A 24,803-nucleotide genomic window follows, 5' to 3' on the forward strand; every position below is an offset into this window, starting at 1 on the left:
AATCTGGGCAAGACCTTATGAGTTATGGTCTCCATTTATGGCCCATTTGCTAGCCCAAATCTGGATGCCTTGTTTTCTTATTTATGTACTTTATCTTTTATCTATATCTGTTCTTAGTAACTTTGTTCTTATATTCCCTTTTATTGTTGTATAATTAGTGCCCTTAACCTGATGACATATGTGGTACTTTGTTAATAGTCTTTTATTTATTGTCTTAATTTTCCTGTTTTTATTCTAAAGCACTTTGGTGTACCACTGGTCTTTTAAATGTGCTATACAAATAAAGTTGTATTGTATTGTATTGTAGAAAAAAACACTACTACATAGGAAGTTTCATTAAACTAACTTGCAGATGCACTGAAAATATATACACACACAGATGAACACAGTGTAACCAAATTAAACTCAAATTTGATGCTATAAAGTGACATTTTCTTGTACAAGTTTGTACATGTTTTGTTTTTTTAAGTTACCAAAGTTTTTCTAGTGTAAAAACAAGAAAATAAAGGATCAAAAAGAAAACGAAAATCAAATTCATATTAAACTAAAGCTCATAATAACTTACAATAAAGTGCATTTGCAAACGGAAAATCTGACTAAAGTAACACTGGCAGATCACATTTTTCGTCGCAGGATTTATTTATAGATATAGACAATATAGATAAACACTTTTCCAAGAGTCTGAGCAAAGATAAGAAAAAGAACTATCATCACTATGTGTAATAGTACAGTTTTGTCTCTCTCTCACTCTCTTTTTTTGTTACAGTGCTCATGAAAAGTAGACCCATGCAGTTCCCACAATTGTTATGCTAATGCAGCCCCTCTCCCATTGAGAAATCATTTTGTCAAGATCCACCCTCTTTGGATATGGGGGCTCTGTTTCAGTTTTTCCCATACATCCATTGAATGTATCATTATGAAGATCTATTAAATATCCACAGACACTGTAAACCTCCTTAACAGACTGATAGTCACACTCAACCCACATGCTTTCGGACAGATAATACGTTTTAACAATGCTGCACCTTCAAAATCTTAGAAACATTTAACATCGCTGTAATCCACCATACTGGTGTACTGATAGGAATTCATGTTTGTCCTGCTAAACTTTGATGTGTCTAATAAATGATTAGTAAAATGCTGACAGTGAGCGAACTTTTAATATTTGTGAAATACTTGATTATTGTTTTAAAAGTTGCTCTAATTTGATGAATGAAGGAAACAGTCTTTGCACACATGCTGCCAGTCAAAAAAATGTCCATTGTTTCAATGAAAGTGGCCATTTTCACATCATTGTAACGCAGTCAGACACATTAAAGAGATGGACTGCAGTGTCCCGGCAGCGCCAAGAGGACCACCCACAACGCCGAGTTTGGTCACTTTTTGTAAGCCTTCCATCCTCCTCACTGCTCTCGATTGGATATTACTAGAAACGATCATATGGCTGCTATAAACCAGAATCAACCTGTGATCGAAAGTGTAGCTGTATGAGTCCACTTTGTGTAAAGCGCTTTGCTCTTCTGTTTGGCTATTACAGATATGTTGACACACTGTTGCTACAGTCAAGTGAGTAGAAGGCTCGCACGCCCCCTGCAGTGTACAATCGGTATTTATCCCAATAATAAACAAACTATTGCAGTGTCTATCACTTCCTTTAAACATGAACAAACCACGTACAACTATGTTATTATCTACAATCTTTCAGTTTTATGCATAAATCTTAGCTATCACTCATTTTCTGAGCTTTAAAGCCATTGTTATCATTACAAATTTGATCTAAACACGTAAAGCATAATTTCCAACCTTCCATCCATGTGCATATTATTTTTATTACAAAAGATATTCAGATTTTTTTTAAAGTCAAGGTTTGTTTCGGTCATTTTTTGTTGCATGCAATATTGCTTTTCCAGACACTCATTCATTGCGTGTTAAATGGACTGTAACAAAAGAAGACAAAATACTTGACAGCTTAAGCTTCACAACAGACCAAAGCACAAGCTTGAACTTGCATCTGTGAAAATGTCTCCCCTTATTTTCAGCACGCTTGCCTTTTCTTGTTCAGTTTCTGGGTGTTGTGCTGGTTAAGGCTTAAAGCTCATTACACTCACCATTGTACAGCATAATGACTGTGAACAATAATGGTGCCAGGCCAAACGGAACTGATTTCAGGGCAAACCTACAGCAGAATATTCAGAATTTCAGTGTTTTATCTGAACATGAACACTTACTCTACATGATTGTGTTTATTTGTGTGCACGCTTATGTTGTTTGTTTGTTTTTTCTTTTTTATTGGGGCAGTCTAAGTATTATTACTAGACAGTTTCTTGTTAATAGGTAGGACTCAAATATGTTACATATCAGCATCAGTTCAGATAAAAGTAGTTTTCTTCCCTTTATAATCGTCTCATGCACACTGGGTAGAAATAACACTGACGCTCATTGTCAATTAACCACATTGAACAGTTTGTATGTTTCACTGGAGAATCTCTTCAAATGTAACGAGTCAAAGTGCATCTGCTGTTGTGGGCATAATCATATGCTAAAAATGAATACATTGTTTCCCTCTGTTGCTGTTCTCAGTTTTGGTGTAAGCTAACAAGGAGGTGATGCACGACTCGATGTGGCAACGAGACACCATTGTCACATTACCGTTTATAGCTCCTTCTTGGAGCAGCAAAGAAACCTGCAGTTAAGCTATAAAAAAAGTCCCATCATTGTTCAGATGAGCTTGGGCTTCCTTCAGCTCTTGGAACAAGTCCTAGCAGGCTGACAGAGGGACAAACCCAGACACGCCAGAGAAGGAGGGGCAGCTCACATCAATAATCCCTACAGCGTCTTCCCCCAATGAAGCTATTGTTTGCCATAGAAGACAGAGAAGTTTTTAATTAAATACACTTTAAACAACAACTAGTATCAAATAATAGCATGCTTTGTCTTTTGATGTTACTATAGATTGAGGGCAATATTAAATAAATTAAGCCTTAAAGCAAAAATAAAATGCAGCATAGGTGCAACCTGAAGAGAAACCTGCAGAAACCTCTCTGTAGAGGCTCGGCTTGCTGAGCCAGTAGGTTGAGTCCAGTAGCCATAATCATCTTTTCCACAGCCATAAAAGAAAGACAAACACACCTTCAATGCTGCAAAACTTTTCATAAACCACTTCCAGGCCTCGGTCAATTCACTGATTGTAACACTGCCAAACACAGAGTTCATCAGCAAACTGTCAACAACATTTATTCAGTTCACTGCTGAACTGCTGCAAAACAGTCCACCAAGTCATAGTGTTACTATGCAAAATAAATACAGAATGGTACACTTTTAAACATTTAACATATACAATTTGATAGTGTTTGTATATTTTGCAGTGAGGGCTGGTCATGTATTGATTGAAACAAGAGCATCTTTGCATTTTGTAACATAAAAACAGATTAAAGCCTTTCTCATTTAAATAGGCACTTCAGACTTAGATTGCTTGATAGTCAGTAGCTTAAGTGTGCTCTAAGGCTGCTGATATGTCTTTTTTTGTCTTTGCAATTCAAGGCTGTTTATATTTCAGATCCTTAGTTACTTAAAAAGACACACTTTGTAAAAATTTTGCGGGGTAATTGTGTAATTGTTTCAACAACATGCTTCAGCATAAAGTGCACCGACGAGGGCTCAAGACTGCTGTGGCGAACACAAGCTTCAAGTCAGGACTTCTGGTGGTATCGAGAGTGATTGTTAGCCGAGGAGCCACAGTGTTTGTTATGGTTTGATGCTTTCACTTCTCTTGTCTGAAAATGGAGACAGAAGTTAAGAAATGAATTATCTTCAACAAAGTCACCCTTTCTGTTGAGGAAAGAAATAAATCCCTGCTAAATACTTACATAGGGTGCATCACTAAGTACAAGACCATGCGTGCTAGTATTGCCCCCAACACGCTCCTGCACACCTGCAAATAGTAACAGGTTGCCGTGGTTACGCTGCACCGACATCATGTTAACACTCTTCTGTCATACACAGGTCAGAAAAATTCTGGCCTGATTTTAACGGCCTTCACAAAGTGCTTACATTGAAGCTCGTGGTTGAGTCGATCCAGACAGAGCAGAATTTTCTTCTCCTCCAAGGAAATGCTGGTGAGCTCCTGCTGTCGGCTGTACTGCTCTACTGTTCCAGATCTCCGTGTTTGGACTGTCTCCATGGCAGCCACTATACCCTTTTCTTCCAGATGGCCTTTAGCATGCACTTCAGCGAGGTGTAACTGGGCTGCACTCTCAAAATCTGAGATTACATTAAAGGCAGACACTCTCACCTTATTAACGCATGATGCAGCTGTCCTATCAGATTTTTAAATTCCTATATCCCTGTTTTTTTAAGTTACATTATATATATTTCCTAAAACTAGAAAACAAAAAAGAAAATGTTAAGAAAGCTCTTATAAAGCATAAGACATGACAGAAGAGTAACATTTTTTTTAAACTAATACATTTAACATTTGCTTGAATTATGAAATAAATGTAAACACAAACAGAGGACATAATACCTTCATTTGGAAAGGCGGAGTTGTAAGTGCTTGGTAATGTTCTGAGCAGCTTTGCGGTTTGCTTTGTTTGCTGCAAAAAACAACACATACTCACAACACATGAACTGTCGCTAAGTCAACATCAGTTATTAGCTTTTTACTAACTGCTCGTTGTTTTTGTTCCCTTTGTCTGGGAAGCTTAAGACAAAGATTTCTATTCTATTTTATTCTGTTAGTCTGACCTACAATTAACCTTAATTTTTATGCAGGCTAAAGATGAATTAAGTCTTATTTTATTTGTGATGACAAAAAAAAATGTATCGTTAACTCGTGTCTATCCCTAACGCTTGTCTTTGGCATCATTAATTATTAAATTAACACTTTGGACAGCATAAAAGGAACAGCAAAACAAGTTCAAACACACCCACTTACTGATCTTTACCAACTACTCTCACACCTCCCACAGGGCAACTACGCAACTGCACGCATGTACCTGAGAGATCTGATGAAGTCTTCTACTCTCTGAGCCAGGAGCCTGTCTGCCTTTCTCTGTACAGGGCTTCCTTAAGACTCGCCCTCTCTCCAGGGCTGGTGCTTTCAGTATCGGTTTTGCTGAAAGAAAACATATGCACCGGTATCATAACTACAAGAACAAGCATATTCCAGACTGTGCTGTCTGGAACACCATGTAAAAAAAAAATTTAAATTTTAAAACAGGAGTTGGATGTTTTGAAGCACAGCCTATTATTACAAATAATAAAAAAGTGGAATAATGATTAAAAATAGTCATAAAAACTCATGTCATGTCATGCAGATTATTTTCTGCATACTTGTACTATTGAACACAGTCAAACAGCATCTTGGGACTGGATTAGCATTAAAGATTGTTCCTCTTTACGCTCAAAGTACTGTAGCTACTACTTACATTATAAAATGTAAAATCTGAACTTGAACAGGTAGAAAAAAAAACCCTAAAATTTCTGGAGGCACTCAAATTAACCCTAAGCCATGTGTAGGGACGTCAGCTAAAATATTCATTACCATCCTTTGTGGTTAAGGCACTGCGGACGCCATGCCAGAGCTGTGAAATTTCTTCATCTGTGGGTGTACAATCTAAACAGAAGTCTTTTTCATTAAATGCATTCTCCCCCCTTCTTCTGTAGTGGTGAGTGTCCTGATGACTTGAACTGGGCATGCTCGCCACAATGCCCTCTGAGAGTGGGGAGGCGTATGACGGTGGCAGTGGTGTGTCTAAAACAGTATTTTCTGTTGTTATTTCTTTATGCGTTTTAGCTGAGCAATGGCCCTCTGAGTTATTCTTGTTCAGGACCTGCTCAACAGCCATGGCCTGTTTGTTGATGGCGCTCGCGTGATCCCTGCCATATGGAATTTTGGTGATGCACGGCGTCTTTTCCTCTGCAGATTCCATCCGAGGAGGTGGACGTGGCACCATGACCTTCCCTTGGGTTTTGGCAATCTGACTAACCTCGGTGGCAGACTGAGGTCGTATGACCGTGCCCTTTCTTGTTCGTGAGGAAACAGGACCCGCTCTGCCAAAGTGCTCTTTCCGAGGGACCTTGGGGGCACTGGCTCTGATGCTGTTGCGGTGTACCTTGACCTCATCGGTTTGTTGCTGGGGCAAGTTGACTTGAACATCTGCCCAAGCTTCTTTTGTAAACTGATAACCGGTGGAGGCTGCAGGGGTCATGCCGGGTCCAGTCTTGGGAGTCCCTGAGAACGCACTAAGACTTAGCTGGTGGTCGTCCGAGTTGTTTTTTGGTTGACAGAGATTGAAGGATTTGCCTTTCATTTTGTTCTGTTTATCTTTCTCTTTTTCCACATGCACTTCATCAAACCAACGCAGCTTCTTTTTGACAGTGTTATTGCCCTCCAGGTCCCTTGTTTTTCTCCGTGCTAATTCAACACTATCCCTGATCGCTAAAGCTACTTGTTTTGCAAAAATCAAATTCCCTGAGCCATACACACAAGCGGAATCCACGTATTTGGACTGCTTTTTAAGAATTCCCTTACTATATCTGACCTCGCATAGCGACTCAGACGTCTCTATTGACAGAGGTATTTTCTCGACTTCTTTCTCAGGACATTCAAGACACTTGTATGTATCTGAATGAATATTAGACAAGCAGGTATGCTCCATGGATTTTGTATTTATTGGTTTCTTAGTATTGGAGTCTGAGTTTGTAACCTTATTGAGATTGTTTGTAGAAGCAGTGCATTCTTTGTGAGATGACAGAGCGCTGTTTTCTTTTCCTGTTTGCTGAAGAGAGCTTTCTCTTGACAAATTGTCTGTTGTACTGTTGTACAAGAAAATATTTGGCTTTGGGGGATCCCCAAACAAAATGTCTTTGCTGTTGCTATTTTTGGCAAGCAAAGGAATTTCTGTAGTTGGATATTTTAATTGTCTGTCATCTTGGATCCTCTCCTGTTTGGGAGCCAAGAGGCCCTCTTGTTTAGGATAGGAAGAATCGAGTGCTGCGTTGCCAAGAGCAGCTATATTTGCAATAATGATGTTGCCATCGGGGCTGTTCTGTCGAGTTTTCATCTCATAGGGCTCTAGGTCAGCACTAACATTTTCACTATGAGCTGATAAATTACAGTTGTTCAGAGCAGGCTGGATCTCTGTCTTAAGTCTTTGTTCAATAGATGTGAATTCCCACGAGGCTTTAGAAACATTTATCTTATTATTACACCAGCCAGATTCATCTAGTTTTTTCTGGTTTGGTTCATGCCGCTTATTTGCTTGGACTAAGTTATCACCGAGAAGCATCATCGCTGAGAGGTCTGATGTTTGATGACACAAGTCATTTTGCTTTCTTAGGTCTTGATGGGTCCTCTCTGTGCCAAGCAAGAGTGATGAATAGGAACTCTGCAGAGTTTTTGTGAGGTGGTTGAAATCCTCACTTTCCAAACTATCCTTACTTGAAAGGCTCTCAGAAAGACAAGAATCAGACAGGTGGCTACCCTGGAAAATGGAAGCAGAGAGGAGTTGATAAGTGGAAAATAATATATTTTACAACTGTACAGGCATGCCTGTTGCTTATCAGTGTTTAGAAGGACCTCCCCTGCGTCCTTGCCACTGATCTTTTTTTTTTCCACAAAATGAAAATGAAGACTGTTATAAATAATATACATTTTGAAACAGCTATTAATATACACACATTGCACTAGAGGGTGCTACAGTTTGCAGCATCCACAGGGACTGTTACTGCAGGAAAAGGTTTGTTACAATGCTGCCACCTAGTGGAATCCCCCCAAAATTGATTCTGTTCATCTGGACGTTTTCAGTGGGAGAAACGTTTCAACACTCATCCAAGTGACTTCTTCAGTCTCAGGTGACTGAGGTAGGTTTCCCCAATATTATAAACAGCCCATTATTCGTTCAGTCGTGCTAGTTTCAGTCATTATGCAAATTAATTTAAGAATATATATAAAAGAATAAAAAATGAAAAACAAAATCATCATAAATCTGGTCCTTACCAGGTTCTACAATTATTTAAATATGGCATTACAACACATGGCATATTACACTCTGTCTTTATTTAATTAATAAAAATATAGCCAAAATGTCGAAGCAGTACAACCAGTAAGTACAGCCTCAGAGCTTCCACGGCAATTAAGCGCCAACTGAAAGAAACTGTGGCCTCGAAAAAAGCAGAAGAGCTGTCACACTAAAGTAGTTTTGTTTCCTGCACATTGAAATGAAAAAACAACAACAAAACGAACAAACAAAAAATACCTGTGGACTGTGATCGTGCTCGCTCTCTATTCTGCTCTGTTCCAGGAGGAGTTTTGTGTAGGCCTCCACAGCAGAAATCGCTTGGCGGTGGGAGGATTTAGAAACCGTGGGTGGCTTAGGAGATGGGGAGCAGCTTCTTTAAAAGAGAAAGGAGAATATAAATAAGCAGTGACTGGCTATTTTTGGTATGCAGTAAGATAATACAGGAGAATGGTTGAAGTTTAAATCTTCTTCTTTTTTTACCCATTAACGTTTATATTGCTGGACAAGAAAGAGGACTGCCGAGTGTACGAATTCAAGGTGCCTTGAATTTGATGGAGTGCATCTTCAATATTTGCAACATTTCTTTTAAAAGCTATGAGACACAAAGGAAAACATACAAATAAACCAAAATATGTCAAGACTGTTGAGTGAAATAGAGGGTGGTACGTGTTAAGGAGCTGAAACTCCCAAACCCTTCATCCAACTTGAATGTGAATACCCGCAAATGAAAGCTGAGAGTCTACGCATTACGTCCATGTCCATTATACAACTATAACTGGAATATTTTTCAGTAAACAGGTAAAAAACAAATCTTGTGTCAGTGTCCAAATATATATGGAGCTAACTGTATAATCTACTAACATTGTCGGCGCTTCTCAGAAGGGGGTAGATGTGCTCTTTGGAAACGCTCAGTTGCGTCCTGTACTTGCAGTCTGCGTTGCTGGAGGATACGGTCTCTTAGGCATTGCTCCTGCACATCCCACTGCTTCCGTCTTTCATCCAAAGCCCTGAGCCATGAAAAAGGGAAGAGCATGAACCTAGGGCACATTTTAATTTATTAAATCTACTCTGGGCTAAACAGAAACCTGAGTCCCTGCCTAGAGATATGTTTTCAGCAGAGCCATTAATAAATTAAAGACACCATTCACTCCTGGGTTCACCGGTGAAGCCAGTAACAACAGTAATAGTGTAAATAAAATTCCACTTTGTTTTTTTGTTTTTTTAATGTCAGAAGTAGTAGTGTATTAAATAGCCATGAGAAGTACCTCTATCTACTGTATTTACAAAGGCTTATAGTAGCTGAAAATTCATTTTCGAAAATGTGTCATTAAACTCTACATGAACTGGAGTTACATGTCCTTTAAATGTGCAACATTGTGCCTAATTATGCTGCCTTTTTTACGTGTGAAAAATCATGTTAAAGATTCCAATTCTGCTGTCTAAACATAAAACTGAAATGTATTACTGTAAGTGAAGATATAGTATTTCATGCAATCTATGTAATGTTTATGGGTAAGCTTATCCACAGTTTAATTTGCCCCTCCATTAAAGGAACAAATCTAATTTGTGGGGTTCCTCTTGTTCTTGGGTTACGCAATAAGCCTGACCATTGCCTACAGCCAGCCTTGCAATAACATGCTTTTAGTGCACTAGGTTTAAAAACAGGACCTCTCAGCGTCAGGTCCCAATTATGGAAACACATATTTAGAAGGTGCAAGGGATCTGAACCTCATCGGGATAAACTTTGCAGCTTTAAGCATTCAAAGAAGTCAAGCTTTAATCACCTCTCTGGAAACATAGATCTATTTCCAGGTCTACATTGTGAAATCCTGTCTGCACAGTTGATCCAATAAAGTATCAAAGTCAAGGACAGAACCAGAGGCTCATTCTGAACACCAGCAAAGCACAGCCTACTTTGCTGAAATTAAATGGGCTGCACATATTTCTCTAAATGGGTTTCTGGGAGAGTTATAGATTATAGGTTATAGAAATCAGACAGAAGTGTGTTGTTTAGATGAAACTTTGCTGTTACAATAAAAATAATATACATTCATTTGACAACTGACTTCCTGCGTCGGTTGGTTTCCAGGGAGAATTTGCGTGCTCGGGCTTTGCACATCTTCTGCTCTTCAACCAAAAGCTGTCTCTCCTTCTCGAGACTTGCATGATCTCTCAACCTCGAATATCTGGTAGTCATCAGCTGAGGAGAGCAGTTGTTGATGGTGGTCAGAGGATATGTGTCGCGTAAAAGTAATAATCAGCAATGATTAAGTTCTCGTGAATTATACAAGCAGGTCGAATAAAGTTTCAAGTTGGGTTATTACCAAACTCTACATTTGTTTTAAAACGAGCGTGGGTGCATGACACACATTTCTATAACACAAATAACTTCATGCATGTAGGATACGAATGGTAGAAGAAGTGATCTTGAAGAACTTGCATCCTCTGAGGCTGCTGATCTTCGCTGACACCGAGCAGACGTACAGGTTTAATCGGCTAGCAGCTGCTAACTTGTCCTTTTAGCTAACGTCGGCAGTACGCCGGATTAAGTCACTCAACCATTTTCAGGGCGAAGTGAAACTTGTAGCGTAAATGTCCACATCGTTGCGATCTCCCCTGACCAGTAACAGCCTCATTGTCTTATGTAAGAGTGAGAACAAAAATCCGAATAAGTTGATACGTCCACAACCGTGTTTGTGTACGCTTGCTCCATGATAGCGACCGAGGACGCGACTCCTTGGCAACCAAGAGAGGTGATTGTTTCTCTCATGTCCAGCAGAGGGCGCAGGACACCTCCAGACGTGCATGCCGCCTTCAGGCACATTTGGAAATTAAAGGTATCCACATTTTAATGTTAAAAACTTTCTGTGGGACAGTTAAAATGTTTTTACTCAGCTTTTGTATCTACTCTTAGAGGAGGGCTTGTAAAATACGAGGATGGGCTGGTATTACCTTTTATCTTTAATAAAAACAGAAGTTAAGAGGATTATTGAAAATCTGTTTTTTCCAGATTGTGTATGCCATTTTATGGACGAGTGGGCCGCTGCTTTATCTCTTACTTTGTCAAACACTGTATATGGGTATAGTGATGATATTGCTGCTATCCTGCACTCGGGTAATTACGAATAATCCCTTTGCCCTCGGCTACAGTTTAAGTCACAACCTGTTATGCTGGAGCGATTCTGCTGATCCAAAGTCCCAGTTTGTCAAAGTGCTTTAATATCTTGCTTTAGGGGGCTTACGGGAAGATTGATTGAAAATAATAAGTAAATAATAGATAAATATAATTCCCACACCAATACCCATATTTCAAAGGAAACTCTAAAGGAAAAACGCCCGTTGTGCGTGCAAATGCAGCACCGTAAGCTTCAAGAGTCAACACTGGACGCAGAGTTAGAGCCACTCTGACAGAAGGTCCAGATCGAGGCTACAGGATGAGCTCGATGACCGAAGCAGATTTGGGTCATAAAGATTAAATAATTAATAAATGGTGGAGCAGTATTTCCCAAGGTTAGTGAAGCGCGTGTTTTTTTCTTTAAATCTCTCTCTCTATCTCTATATATGACAGATAATGATATTGTTATATTTCCATAATATCGATGTTATTGCTACTTTTACGATGCTACAGAAATCTTTCATTTCATTTGTTTTCTCCATCTAGCTCTATAGATGATATAGGAAGGGAAACAAAGTTCACCAGAAAATATGTTTCAAATATTATTTTGATCTTCACTTATTAAATCCTTATTTAAACCACTTCGGTTTAAATAAGGATTTTTTCACCTTCCCTGGCCTAACAGCAGGATACATAATCAGTTTATATTGTATTCGCAAATATAAACGATCTGCCCCTCTATCAGAACAAATTCTGCCTGTATTGGATGCATTTAACGGATTGGTCAGTTACTTAAAATCTTGTTACTAATGTCACTAATTATGACTGAATACACTGGACGTCGTCATCTTCTGTCATCATGGTGGTTATTTGTGCTGAAGCAATTAGCTCCTCAGATAACCTTGTTATTCAAATGTAATTAGTGAGCAGAAAGTTGATTTTCTCTTTTGACAATGGCGATTTAATTAGCAATAAAAATAGTCACTGTCATCAAGTATGACCTCAGCTTAATGTCTGTGGTTAAGACGTTCTAAGTTTTCCATGATCAGCAAGTGGTGTTATGTATAGTCTATTTTGGATTATTCAACAGTAACGAAATTAAAAAGACATGTGAATCCAGCAGAGGCTGAATGGTCAGTGTCCTCCCATGAAATGAAGGAGAGCAGATGATGAATCTGTGGGTGGTGTCACACATTTAGTGTGAGTTATAAATCCGCAGAGACCCACTGTGCACACTGTTGTTCAGTCACTGGTTGGATCACTGCTGTCTCATTGTCCAGCCCTTTTTGTGATATAAGGTAAAAATGATCCTTTAAAGCAATAGAATATTTGTTTATCTTCCCCGAGAGAAATTATTAATCTTACCTTAGCAAAGGAGGGATTACCAGCTGAAAAGGTAGGTCTATTTTGTCTTACAGAAATAATTTTACAAACCTAAAATGTGGTTGTAGCCCTGTGCTAAAGATCATATGACTAAATACACTTACCTGTTTTTAGATGGAGCAATGAAGAGAAAGCCACGATGCTAAGACATATTGTGGTCAAATCCCGGAGACAAGCTTTTTGGGGGGCCGGTTACCCATTTCATCCTCACTCTTCCTCTTGCCTTTCTATGAAGGAGGAAGTTTTTTTAGAAGCTGCAGAATATGGCAATATCCCTGAAGTGAGGCGGATGTTGGAAGAGCTGCCAGAGCTCAATGTTAACTGTGTCAACTACATGGGACAGAATGCACTGCAGCTGGCTGTTGCCAATGAGCATCTTGAACTTACCAGACTTCTTCTAAAGAAGAAAGACCTCGCCAGAATAGGAGATGCTTTGCTGTTAGCCATCAGTAAAGGTTACATTCGCATAGTAGAAGCCATACTGAACCACGAGGCTTTTGCAGACAGTCAAAGGCTGACTAACAGCCCCAGCCAGGCAGAGATGCATGATGACTTTTTCTCCTATGATGAGGATGGGACACGGTTCTCTCATGACATCACTCCCATCATTCTGGCTTGCCAGTGCCAAGAGTATGAAATAGTGCATATACTTCTTCTTAAGGGAGCCAGGATAGAACGACCCCATGACTACTACTGTCAGTGCAAGACCTGTAGTGAGCAGCGGAGGCATGACTCTTTCAGCCATTCACAGTCCCGCATCAATGCATATAAAGGTCTAGCCAGCCCGGCATATCTCTGTCTCTCCAGTGAAGATCCTGTGATGGCAGCGCTGGAACTGAGCAATGAGCTTGCAGTTCTGGCCAACACTGAGAAAGAGTTCAAGGTACAGTAATTACAGTGTTCACTCAGGATGCGTATTGATGTTTTTGCAGGTCTGTTTATGTGCTTCACTCATTCATGACAGTGCATATGCTGCTGTTCTCTGTTACAGAATGATTATAAGAACCTGTCCATGCAGTGTAAAGACTTTGTGGTGGGGCTCCTGGATTTGTGTCGAAACACAGAGGAAGTGGAGGCTATTTTAAATGGGGACAAAGAATCATATCGTAGCTCAGACACCACGAACAGACAAAACCTGATTAGGTTAAAACTTGCAATAAAATATGAGGTTAAGAAGGTAAGCACATGAGCACTCTTTAGCTTTTTTTTTTTTTTTTTAATCAATCTTTCCTTCATCAACCTCATGTAAAGTAATCCTTTTCTCTTCCTGTCTCTGTCTGTCTGTCTTTGTCTTGCATGAACACACACATGCACACACATGCGAACAACACATACCTTTAAACTCAAATGAGGCAGTTTGTGGCACATCCAAACTGCCAACAGCAACTCCTTTCCATCTGGTATGAAAACCTATCTCGACTCCACCAGCAAACAACAGCAGTTAAGATTCTTCTTGTTCTCGGTGTAGCTCTTGGGTTGCCTATACTGGCTTTTATTTACTGGATAGCACCATCAAGTAAGGTTAGTTTACAAAAAAAGTTGCACATAACCTAATAACCTGCCATACAAATGTTGCATTATGCCTGCTGAACTTTAAATTGCCAAATTCTGGTAACACTAAGTTAACAAAGCTGTAATGTAGGATTGCGCTGACTTTTTTAGTTTGTTATGAAGTTTTTCTCATCATCAATGTTTCAGTTTTTATAACTGGCACTGCCATGCATCTTTTGATGTATAAGATATATCACTGAAATATGTCAAAAATATGTGATTTTAGGTTTTGTTCTGTTTGTTGTCTCTCGCTTCAGTTTGGGAAACTTATGGGCGGCCCTTTCCTGAAGTTTGTGGCGCATGCAGCTTCCTTCATGATATTTCTTTGCCTACTGGTCCTGAATGCAGCAGACCGCTTTGAGGGAACTTCACTGCTGCCCAACATGACCATCCATGATTACCCTTCACAGCTTTTTCGTATGAAGACCACACCCTTCACCTGGATGGAAATTCTCATCATATCTTGGGTCATAGGTCATAAGCGTAAACACACTTTGTCCCTCACCAATATACTTATGGATTTCTCGTTATTTTAGCCAGGGTCCTCTTATTATTACACTGCTGTGCATGTCAGGGTAAGAACATCAAAATCATTCAAGATTTATTAATCTTCACACATCTGCTATGATACAAATTGCCCACATTCACCAAGAAAATCTCAAACTACAGACCAGACGTTGAAGCAATGTCAAACATGATTTAACAGCAATAAAAATTCCTATGTGATGTAAATACTATCCAAATCTTATTAATAATGTTTGTACATGATAAGATTTTATTACACTATTTCATATAAGAGAGCAAAAATGGGACTGCCAATCACTTTTTTTCTCCACAGGGAAGATCTGGGAAGAATGTAACAACATTTGGTCCCAGGACATCCGGGAGTACATATCAGAACCCTGGAACCTTCTAGACTTTAGCATCCTCACCATTTTTATGACGTCTTTCACTGCCAGATTAATGGCTTTTTGGCATGCATACTCAGCCCAGTGTTATATTGACAAGCACCATACTAGCCTGTCCAACATGACGTTACCCTTTGAAATACAGTATTTCCAGCTTGGTAAGTGTAGACCAAAAAATTTCAAGTGTTGTAGGTATTATGGGTAAGGATTCAATATTTGTTTACATTGTTAAAATAAAAGGTTGCTGGTGTTAGATTTTAATTTTGTTCTAATGTTGCACTGGACAAGGAGACAAACAAACTTTTAGGTGTTATCTTCATAGCCCAATTAAATTTTTAAAATTCATCATCAAAATGAAAAATGATCTTTATTGGTATTTGATTTATAAATCGTAACACAGGTAATAATATTAACAGAGACAAAGTTTAGATCATAAAACCTGTTCTTACATGCAGCATCTCTCTCTCTCTCTTTTTTCCCAGCTCGAATCCACTGGATGCCCTCAGACCCGCAGCTTATTTCCGAAGGCCTTTACGCAATTGCTGTTGTGCTTAGTTTCTCCCGCATTGCGTACATCCTGCCCGCCAACGAGCGCTTCGGGCCCTTGCAGATCTCTCTGGGAAGGACGGTGAAAGACATATTTAAATTCATGGTGGTGTTCGTAACAGTGTTTGTGGCTTTCATGGTAGGAATGTTCAATCTGTACTCATACTACCTTGGAGCCAAGCACAACGATGCCTTTACGACGTAAGTGTTGAACGACTTCAAAAACACAGTTTTTAGAAAAATATGATCAAATGTTTCCTTTACACACAAAACGTGTCTAATAAATACGACACAATGGTTGAACTATACTAAATTCTGATTTCTGTATTACTTCCAGGCTTGAAGAGAGTTTTAAAACATTATTTTGGGCCATCTTTGGGCTGTCAGAAGTGAAATCAGTGGTGATTGACATCAACCATAAGTTCATTGAGAATGTAGGCTACGTTCTGTACGGGGTGTACAACATCATCATGGTGGTCGTCTTGCTGAATATGCTCATTGCTATGTTTAACAGCTCTTTCCAAGAAATTGAGGTACAACTTCATCACTGATATTTCTAATTTAGAACTGATTTGACTGGTACTGTATCTTAAGCCCGATTGCCAAATTTATCGGCGTTTTAAATTTCCATCTTTTTTGTTTTTGTTTTTTTTTGCTGCAGGATGATGCAGATGTCGAGTGGAAATTTGCAAGAGCTAAACTCTGGTTCTCTTACTTTGACCATAGTGGCACACTGCCTGTGCCTTTCAATCTTGTGCCCAGCCCAAAATCAGTATCTTGTCTATTGCTGAGTATAAAGGATTTCATCTGGAATGTACCTCCCGGCAGACACACAAAAAAATCACGCAATGAGATGGAGCTTAACAATGTGAGGCACCACCAGTGTCGTTTGATGAAACAACATTTTAATCAAGGAAGTTTTGCAAACAAATTTTGTTGAATGTACTAGTTGGAATATATATCATCTCAGCGGGTCTACAGGGCCTTCTTTTGTCACATTAATAGGTACAGGTTGGGGTTGTAAGTACCTATGTTAACACCTTCTTCTTTTGGTTGTTTTTGTCTTAGTTAAGACGACAGGATGATCTGGCTGGGGAAACATCTCTTTGTCCAACCCATCATCAAGTAAAGCTTTTTAAATCTCCAATAACTGCTTAATAAAGGAGCTTTCAGTAAATTGTCTTTCCTGATAAAAGTTTTGCATACATAAACAAGTGCACATAAAAGGTGCAACGTTTGTAATTGATTTTGGTGTCATCTATGGAACCATACCTATGAAACAGTTTAAGGCATAAAATAAATTTGCTGTATATACACATAAGGACCCATAACATGTCAGTCCAAATAGTCCAGATTGTGTCTTGTGTGAGGGAAATAATTGGCAGAGCAGAATAAAACTATAATCATGACTTTGTTACTTTATTACAGAAAATAATGAATTGTCTCATTAAAAGATACATCTTAAAAGCACAGAGGGATAAAGATAACAATGAAGTGAATGAAGGTAAGTTCTTCTGGGCTACATTTCACGCCAGGATCACATAAAAAACACAATTTTATCCTTTTCACTTGCTGTTCCTCAGGTGAACTGAAAGAGATCAAACATGACATCTCAAGTCTTCGCTTTGAGCTCCTGGAAAGGGAGAAGCACGATAAGAAGACACTAACAGAGCTCATGAGGCAGCTGGAAGAAGTAATGCATGATAAGCAGAAAGAAGAGCAGAAGCATACACTGGATATGGTTTCTTAAAAACAATAAAGATTAGAAATGTATTTACTGGACACACTCCATCGTTCTCATTAATGAGGGATTCAGTCAAGGCCGAATGTTTCTGTGACACAGACTTAACACACAACTTTCAGACACAACTTAGCTGATAAAACTACATATTTTGTATTCATTATAAAAAATTCCTCCATTTTCTCCATTGTGTAAACTTATTAATTTGCTTGTCCTTTGATTTTTTTTTTCCGTGCCTGTGTCTGAACAGTTTGCTTATTGCTACAATAAAGGAACTGTAATGTAACTTTTCCTGTTGCTTTGACTAGGCTACAGTTCTGAGTTGACTGCTGTCATCTGCATGATTTGTTTGTCATCTGGTGCTGAAAACCAGAAAGCGGTTCAGATAAAACAGAAAGATATGTTTGATTGTCTCAGTCGCAACACTTAATTAAGCTTCTTTCTGATAACTGCGCTCAGTGTAGCTGGAGGAAAGTAGTTACTTTTCTTTAATGTAACTTCAGTTAATCAACACAACTCCAGGCTTGATGTTCAAAACTGTATACTTTTTTTTTTTCTTAAATGTTGTTCTTTGTCAAAATATTAATTACCCGAGTATAATGTTTATTTAATGTTATTAAAGTTACTGCGGGTTATCTTCATCCCATGAGAGATTATGCGTTTTTAAAATCATTGCACCACATGCTGTTGTGCTCTCTCATGCTTGGTGTTAGGCAAAATATCTGAGAACAGTGTGACCTGTCATGTAGACATCCAGCTCGCCTCCATATAGCGAGGCAGAAAGACTAAAAGCTACAACCAGGCTTTAACTGTCAAGCCTGTGAATAATGCAGCTGTGAAGCATTACACCAAGGACAGACATGGCTGTTATAAAACAGCGAAACTGATAAAAAATTACCACCAGAAGAATCTATAACATTAACATCCCGAGGAAATTTACCCATGTGTCTGAAATATTCAAAATTTGATTAAACGAGAGGATTTTTCGAAGCCTGTTGGTGGTCAATGGGAGCTATATTTAAAGTTTAAAAACTTGTGAGAAAACTAGGCCATTGCAGCACATTAACGAACACATTATGGAGATATGAAGAACAATTACAGCATGAGAATTGTTTCTGATGTTGTCAAAAACATGACGCAGGAGATAGGGGCCAAGGTCTTTGTGTGAATCATAACGACATGCATCAGCAACATTCACATTTCCTTTAAAAATAAAACCCTCTATAATATCTAACAAGGTCAAGGCTAAAGATAAAACAAAAAAAGTCATTCAAAGTAAAGGGCAATTTTATAATACATTAGCCATTAGATGGCCACAATATGGGTGATAGTCTTCACTTTATCAAAGTCTTTTTTATATATTCATCTGTCTACAGTACAATGATGATGCTTAAACGCAAGGTTTCCGAGCACTATGAAATCTATTAAATATGAAAAAGGAAACAGTTAGTTAAAGTTATAAAAAAAATATTCCTTTGAAGAAAACTAATAAAACAGACAAAAGTAAGAACAAAATATTTGTGATTTAGCAGAAATCACAAGGGTGATGTTGGAAATGATTATCCATTTTGCCAGTTACTGGGTTTTTTTTTTTTTCGTCTTTCCGATGGCGATAAGAGTTTATAGTACTTTCCCCTTTGGTAATAATGCCTTCCCCATATTTTACTTAATTCATGAACTGTAGGGCGGAGACAAAAGACCATTGGCATTGAAGTGATACACTGTTGATTCTCCTCTTTGGTCTATTGTTTAAGTCTGGTGTGAGCGCAGTGCAACCACATAAATGTCTTGTCTTGGATTCTTCCCCTGGCAACCTTTGGAGGACGGTTATAGTCAGAATGAGGAATACTACGAATATGTGAAACAGGAATAAAAACAATCGATGTGACTTTTAAAGATGACTACTACCAGCACAAGGTTATGCTTATAAATCTGCCGAGATTATCGACTGGGGATCGTGGTTGCGCTGTCATCAACATTGGCCAAAACTTCGTTTTATTGTTTTTCGTTATACAAACAAGTGAAAAAAATATAGATATATATTAAGGGAATAGACCTTATGTGAAAGAAAGACAAGTGACTACCTTTTTCCACGGGGAGGAGGACTACAGGAAGGTTACCAAATCACAGCTTATCATACACCTTCCAACCTCCGAGCGCTCTCCACTCTCTGTTGTGCGCTTAGAGGTTCACAAAATGGAGAATAAAACAAACGGGAAGATGGGCACCAACAGTACTTCGGTCGCTGATTCCACTGAAACAAGCCTAAGTGACGTGATTGAAGCTGGATACAGTAGGCCGAATACAAAATTGCCGGCCGATTCACGGTTTCTTAATTGCATGTCCTCTGTGCGTAATTTTGGAAACGTTAACACACTGATCCAAGGTCTTAATTCAAGCCCCGACTGCGCAGTTTTTAAAGACTGTAACACAGTCGATCCTTCACTTGGAGCAAAACATTTTTATGACCGTAACAGAGACTATCTTAAATGTGATGGTGTTCCGTGGGAGGATTTTGTTAAACTTCAGAGGACAAACGTGGCCGCATCCGAAAGTTTACCAGGCGCAAGTCTCCCCTCTACCTCCGGGGCTTGCAAGTTCATCAAAGATGAAAAGGAGCCTTCTGTGATTATGAACATCCCCTGTCACAACTTTGATCCATCACCCGAGATTTCCGCTCTCGATACCTGTTCTGACACCGACAGGAAGCAGCACTTTGGGCTTAGCGAAGGTGAATCGACAAGTTTCGCATCAGCCGCTGTAGTTTCCCGACCGGGGCTGGAGGTCTCGCCAAACTTTCTTATGGACTTGAACCAGTCAGACCAACTTGTTAACCCAATAAGGGCTGATTCCAGATGTGGTTTGTCCGGGAAAGCTACCACTAGCTTCGATCCCAACGCGCAAACAGCTGGGCAACTGCCGATATATAAGACTGGTGTTCCTCGTTGGCAGATGCAAGCACCTCCAGGTGAGACCCAGTATTGGGGACAGTCGGCGGGGGTAAACGAGGACCTGTTCAGAACTAGTGGCTACAATGGGATGCAGAACCAGACTCTTCCTCAGAGGAACCCATCTGCTTTCTCCACATTCCCCGGGTAACTACTACTCAGCGTGATAACTGCCGACAGAATCTTAATCATATTAATCATAACAGTATCGCAAAACTATTAACACAGTTTGGATAGGTGTGAATGTCGCCACGTGTAATTCGAGGATCAAAGAGTAGCCTAATTAATTACACAACTGCTTTATCATTTTACAACGACTAACGGTTTTCTAGGTATTTCTGAATGTAACAAAAAATATTTTTTATCTAATGCGGAGTCCACAGCGGTCAGTAGTCTTTGTCTGAATATTTTTTCTCTTCACATATATTTACTTTCCCCCCCAGTATGCCACCCCAGAGACTGTGTATGATCTGTAGTGATGAGGCATCTGGCTGCCACTATGGAGTCTTAACGTGTGGGAGCTGTAAAGTATTTTTTAAAAGAGCGGTTGAAGGTGAGCAAAGAAAATCTTTAACAAATGTCAAAATAACCACAGTGTGTGTGTGTGTGTATATATGTGTGTGTGTGTGTATGAATCATAGATGTGTGTATATATATATATATATATATATATATATATATATATATATATATATATAAATATATATATATATATATATGTTTTTGTTTTTTTTCCACTGCTTTACTCCTTACTGTCTTTTTCTTTCTTTTGATTCTGTCCTCATGTCCCTCATTTAAAATGCTGCACAATGTACTACTAACGTAATACTACTATATTTAAACAAATGAAAAATCTCTCTTAGTGCTTAGACATGCATTTTCTATGTTAATCTTTATAGTTTTTTTCCTAAAACCAAGCTAAAATAATAATAATGACCTTTTGTGGTAGTTGTTAAAGGTTATTAGCAACGGTATCACAGTTACTAGTGTACATCCTGTTCTTCCACTTGGAGTTTTTTTTCCCCCTGTTATCTTTCAACGTGAGATATATTAGAGCCACTATGTCTCACCGTGGCCATGTCACTCTGTCCTCACAGCCTTGCTTCTATCTAATTTTCTGCCAGAGTGCTGCCTCAGTGTAGAGTAGAGTATTCATGCTAATAGTCAAGAGCTCTTCAACACATTCTCTTCTTATTAAAGACCTCTCCCGTTTCCTACATATTTGGAATGGAGAACTGCTAAAAATGTTTTGCATTGTCTGTACCTATTCATTCAACAGGACATCACAACTATCTCTGTGCTGGGCGGAATGACTGCATTGTGGACAAAATTCGGAGAAAAAATTGCCCTGCGTGTCGCCTTCGAAAGTGCTATCAAGCAGGAATGATGCTTGGAGGTATCATTTGGTTTTATTTATCACGTAGTCCCAAGAAACCATGATTAAAACCAAAGAGAATATTCTGCATGTTTAGATTAAAAAGAAAATCATGACTCAAAAAAACAACAAAAAACCCCTCAGGATATTTTACTTTTTCAAATGTCTTATTGGCACAAATTTAGTGGTTTCCCATCAGATCAAACCAGAACTTGTGTTCACGTCACAGGGAGGAAACTGAAGCGCTTTGGGGCCTTGAAAGACACAAGTTTGACCCCATCCCTGATGTTCCGGTCCCACTTGACCATGCCCGGTGACAGCCAAGCCTTGACTCCCATGTCTTACATACCAGGCATTCATGAGCTACAAGTCTCCCAACAAATGATCAACATCCTTGAAAACATCGAACCAGAGGTGGTGTACTCTGATCATGACAACTCCCAGCCTGATGCTCCCCATCTTCTGCTCACCAGTCTCAACAGGCTGTGTGAGAAACAGCTGATGTGGATTGTGAAGTGGTCAAAATCTCTCCCAGGTAACAGCTTTCTGCATCTCAGGGCCATCACAGTTGTTGTCATGGGGATCTAGTGGCGGGCCTTGTTGGAAGTCTAAAGTCCTAAACGCCAAGATAGAAGACTTTGTAATGTCTTGAATATTGTCACCGAGTCAAGTGTTTGACAGGAAATTTTAATATAGTTTAATATGACTGTAAACACCTACTGAGACAAAAATGTTATTGTTACTGGAAAACCATATATATACGAGAAGAAATGTTATGAATGAAATGTTCTTCTTCTTCTTTTTTTTTTAGGTTTTCGTAATCTACACATCGATGATCAGATGACACTCATCCAGTACTCGTGGATGAACATGATGGTGTTCTCTCTTGGGTGGCGCTCCTTTCAGAATGTCACCAGTGAATATTTATACTTTGCACCTGATCTGGTTCTTAACCAGTAAGTAACCACAGTCATCGGCAATTGAAGATGGCTTTCGGTTGGTGATGATTCATGAACTCTTTTATCCATAAGTTAGTGATTTCAGTTGATAACCAGTGGATAACCAGTCTACTGGTTATCCAGAGACGTAAACCATTTTGTGCTTTTGTCCATTAGGGAGCAAATGAGGAGATCTCCAATTTACGACCTCTGTCTAGCGATACAGTTTATTCCTCAGGAGTTTGCAAATCTTCAAGTTACACGCGAAGAGTTTCTTTGCATGAAAGCCATAATATTGCTCAACACAGGTAAGACTGTTACGCTACGGCTGTTCGATGTAACGCTCGGATGACGATATAAAAAACGTCTATTGTTGCATTTTACGCTATCGTTTGTTTCGTGGTGTCGCAAAATAAACTGTTTACGGCAATATTTTTTCATTATTTTGATGGTCACTGTAGTGGCTATATTAATTTCTTAAAGTTCTCTCTTTCTCTTATATTTAATATAACAACACTACAGACAGACAAGCGCTTGTTTTTAACATCTCCCCAATATTTCTTTACTTTAATACTGTTTTGAAATGTTTAGTGCAATTTTAAATATGCAAATATCTTCTCTGCACTTAGTGCCTCTTGAAGGATTAAAAAGTCAGGCAGCATTTGATGAAATGAGACAAAACTACATCCGGGAGCTGACTAAGGCTATTCACATGAAGGAGAAGGGCATCGTGGCAAGTTCCCAGCGATTCTACCACCTCACCAAACTCATGGATGCCATTCATGATGTAGGCTCCCCCACAGAGCTCAGTATAACCGTATATACGTTTTTGCCACTTTAACACCTACCAAGACCCAAATTGATGTTTCTTTTTTAACAGATAGTAAAGAAGGTCAACCTGTTCTGTTTGAGTACCTTCATCCAGGCAGATGCCATGAAAGTGGAGTTTCCAGAGATGATGTCAGAGGTCATTACCTCCCAGCTTCCCAAGGTCCTTGCTGGCATGGTGAGGCCCATCTTATTCCACAGCAAATGACATTGCCAACACAGATACTGCAGCTCTGTGAAGACAGCTTGTGTCTGGATTACTCATCCCATTGTTACTGGATTCTTCAGAGCCTTCATTTTGCCAAAATGCCTCTAATTTGCTTGAGGTGAAAAAGGATGACCAGGTTTCTTAAAATGTTTTTAGCAGAGACATATCTTGAAAATTATACATTTAGAGGCATCAATCAATAAAGTTCCTATGTTTTATTCAGGTGTATCCACCATTTCCATTCCTACAAGTTGTGTATAAAACTTGCTTTGAAAATAGTAGGTTTTAAGAAAACCATTAGAGATATTTTTGTATTCAAAACAAATAAAAAATAAATACAAAAATGCTAACATTTCTCAAGGAAAGGTGCAGAATAAATTGAAATTTGTGACGTAGGCTAATCAATGCAGGATACCAGCATAGTAAGTCACCATACCTACTTAAGGAATGTGAAACCTTTAAAATAACTTTGTTTAAAATATTTATAAGAACGAAAAGTGACCTATGAGCCATATTTTCTTAACAAAACTTAGCTCACCAGCATCAATTTACATCCAGATCTGCATCAACATAAATGTAAATGTAAATAATGAGATCTTAATGCGATGCAAGTGACAACTGCAAACATGTTTAATACCATTAATGTTGCACTGTTAAGAAATCCAGACCATTCAGGACAATAACCACATTTTCTTCTGAGTTATCGCAACTTCTGAGTTCTTTGGCCAGGAAATGCGACAAATTTACTAGCTTGACAAGATTAAAGGGTCCAAATGTAAAAAATAAAATAAAATTTATTGTTATGTCTTTATGGATAGGAAGAACACAGTGCTATCCTTGAGGAGAACTTTACTGCTACAAAGCTTTACCCCCACTCACTAACTATAGCAAAGAAATTTGGACAACTGGTCTAATAAATCACGCTTAAGTTTATTTATAGACATGTTTATGCACCGTCAGGATACAGTAGATGTCTCCAAGGCATCAAACTACCAGTATATAAAAGGATGCCAAATGTTACATATTTGGGATATGAATATCATTTCAATGATATAACATGCCCCTGCAAATTCAGACTCTAAGGGAGTACAAGCCCGGCATCGCTGTTCAAGGCTGCTTTGCATTCCTAACATGTAAAAGGAAAAGAAAAGAACATCCTGATCTTGGCAACAGCGAAACTAAAAATGCACTCCCAGGAACAATTTGGCTAGCCAGAGAAACCTTTACTTCAAAGTGACCTT

At 38.9% G+C, this 24,803-nt stretch overlaps 3 protein-coding genes across 6 annotated transcripts; 2 read left to right on the forward strand and 1 right to left on the reverse strand.

Moving 5' to 3' along the window:
• Window positions 1-2,297: 2,297 nt before the first annotated feature.
• On the reverse strand, window positions 2,298-10,763 carry cep126 (centrosomal protein 126). 2 transcript variants are annotated; one of them, XM_085131038.1, is made up of 11 exons: window positions 10,429-10,763; window positions 10,088-10,207; window positions 8,883-9,028; window positions 8,502-8,613; window positions 8,259-8,391; window positions 5,543-7,484; window positions 4,995-5,113; window positions 4,523-4,592; window positions 4,051-4,260; window positions 3,867-3,931; window positions 2,298-3,773 (listed from the first exon to the last, which is right to left on the reverse strand). In XM_085131038.1, exons 1-11 carry the CDS (start codon window positions 10,461-10,463, stop codon window positions 3,690-3,692), a joined length of 3,036 nt encoding a protein of 1,011 aa, XP_084987164.1. In that variant the 5' UTR covers window positions 10,464-10,763; the 3' UTR covers window positions 2,298-3,689. The 2 variants fall into 2 exon arrangements, with proteins under 2 accessions (XP_084987164.1, XP_084987163.1); XM_085131037.1 differs by having other exon boundaries at window positions 8,259-8,394; window positions 10,429-10,762.
• Window positions 10,764-10,776: 13 nt separating this feature from the next.
• On the forward strand, window positions 10,777-18,574 carry trpc6b (transient receptor potential cation channel, subfamily C, member 6b). Of its 3 annotated transcripts, none has more exons than XM_085131045.1 (12): window positions 10,777-10,858; window positions 12,634-13,402; window positions 13,511-13,696; window positions 13,876-14,040; window positions 14,328-14,544; window positions 14,909-15,136; window positions 15,461-15,725; window positions 15,862-16,057; window positions 16,186-16,392; window positions 16,593-16,649; window positions 16,953-17,028; window positions 17,108-18,574. In XM_085131045.1, exons 2-12 carry the CDS (start codon window positions 12,659-12,661, stop codon window positions 17,272-17,274), a joined length of 2,508 nt encoding a protein of 835 aa, XP_084987171.1. In that variant the 5' UTR covers window positions 10,777-10,858; window positions 12,634-12,658; the 3' UTR covers window positions 17,275-18,574. The 3 variants fall into 3 exon arrangements, with proteins under 3 accessions (XP_084987171.1, XP_084987169.1, XP_084987170.1); XM_085131043.1 differs by lacking the exon at window positions 10,777-10,858 and adding an exon at window positions 10,928-11,531; XM_085131044.1 differs by lacking the exon at window positions 10,777-10,858 and adding an exon at window positions 11,544-12,532.
• Window positions 18,575-18,987: 413 nt separating this feature from the next.
• Window positions 18,988-23,562, forward strand: pgr (progesterone receptor). The gene is made up of 8 exons (XM_085131046.1): window positions 18,988-20,360; window positions 20,657-20,766; window positions 21,493-21,609; window positions 21,818-22,123; window positions 22,400-22,544; window positions 22,704-22,834; window positions 23,156-23,313; window positions 23,407-23,562. Exons 1-8 carry the CDS (start codon window positions 19,462-19,464, stop codon window positions 23,560-23,562), a joined length of 2,022 nt encoding a protein of 673 aa, XP_084987172.1. The 5' UTR covers window positions 18,988-19,461.
• The last annotated feature ends 1,241 nt before the right edge of the window (window positions 23,563-24,803 follow it).

The sequence above is a fragment of the Neolamprologus multifasciatus genome, chromosome 14 (assembly GCF_963576455.1).
Source record: "Neolamprologus multifasciatus chromosome 14, fNeoMul1.2, whole genome shotgun sequence".
Classification (NCBI taxonomy): Eukaryota; Metazoa; Chordata; class Actinopteri; order Cichliformes; family Cichlidae; genus Neolamprologus; species Neolamprologus multifasciatus.

What these genes read in the sequence shown, in the direction of transcription:
- cep126 (XM_085131037.1), bottom strand. Translation starts at nt 10,463, where the DNA reads ATGCAAGTTCTTCAAGATCACTTCTTCTACCATTC. An exon ending in GACTTCATCAGATCTCTCAG is followed by an intron (nt 4,593 to 4,994) that starts GTACATGCGTGC and finishes TGTTTTTTGCAG; the next exon opens with CAAACAAAGCAAACCGCAAA. An exon ending in TACTTAGTGATGCACCCTAT is followed by an intron (nt 3,774 to 3,866) that starts GTAAGTATTTAG and finishes CTCCATTTTCAG; the next exon opens with ACAAGAGAAGTGAAAGCATC.
- trpc6b (XM_085131043.1), top strand. Translation starts at nt 11,509, where the DNA reads ATGGTGGAGCAGTATTTCCCAAG. An exon ending in CATCATATCTTGGGTCATAG is followed by an intron (nt 14,545 to 14,908) that starts GTCATAAGCGTA and finishes TTTTCTCCACAG; the next exon opens with GGAAGATCTGGGAAGAATGT. An exon ending in GCTCTTTCCAAGAAATTGAG is followed by an intron (nt 16,058 to 16,185) that starts GTACAACTTCAT and finishes TTTTTGCTGCAG; the next exon opens with GATGATGCAGATGTCGAGTG.
- pgr (XM_085131046.1), top strand. Translation starts at nt 19,462, where the DNA reads ATGGAGAATAAAACAAACGGGAAGATGGGCACCAACAGTACTTCGGTC. An exon ending in AGCAGGAATGATGCTTGGAG is followed by an intron (nt 21,610 to 21,817) that starts GTATCATTTGGT and finishes TTCACGTCACAG; the next exon opens with GGAGGAAACTGAAGCGCTTT. An exon ending in TCATGGATGCCATTCATGAT is followed by an intron (nt 23,314 to 23,406) that starts GTAGGCTCCCCC and finishes CTTTTTTAACAG; the next exon opens with ATAGTAAAGAAGGTCAACCT.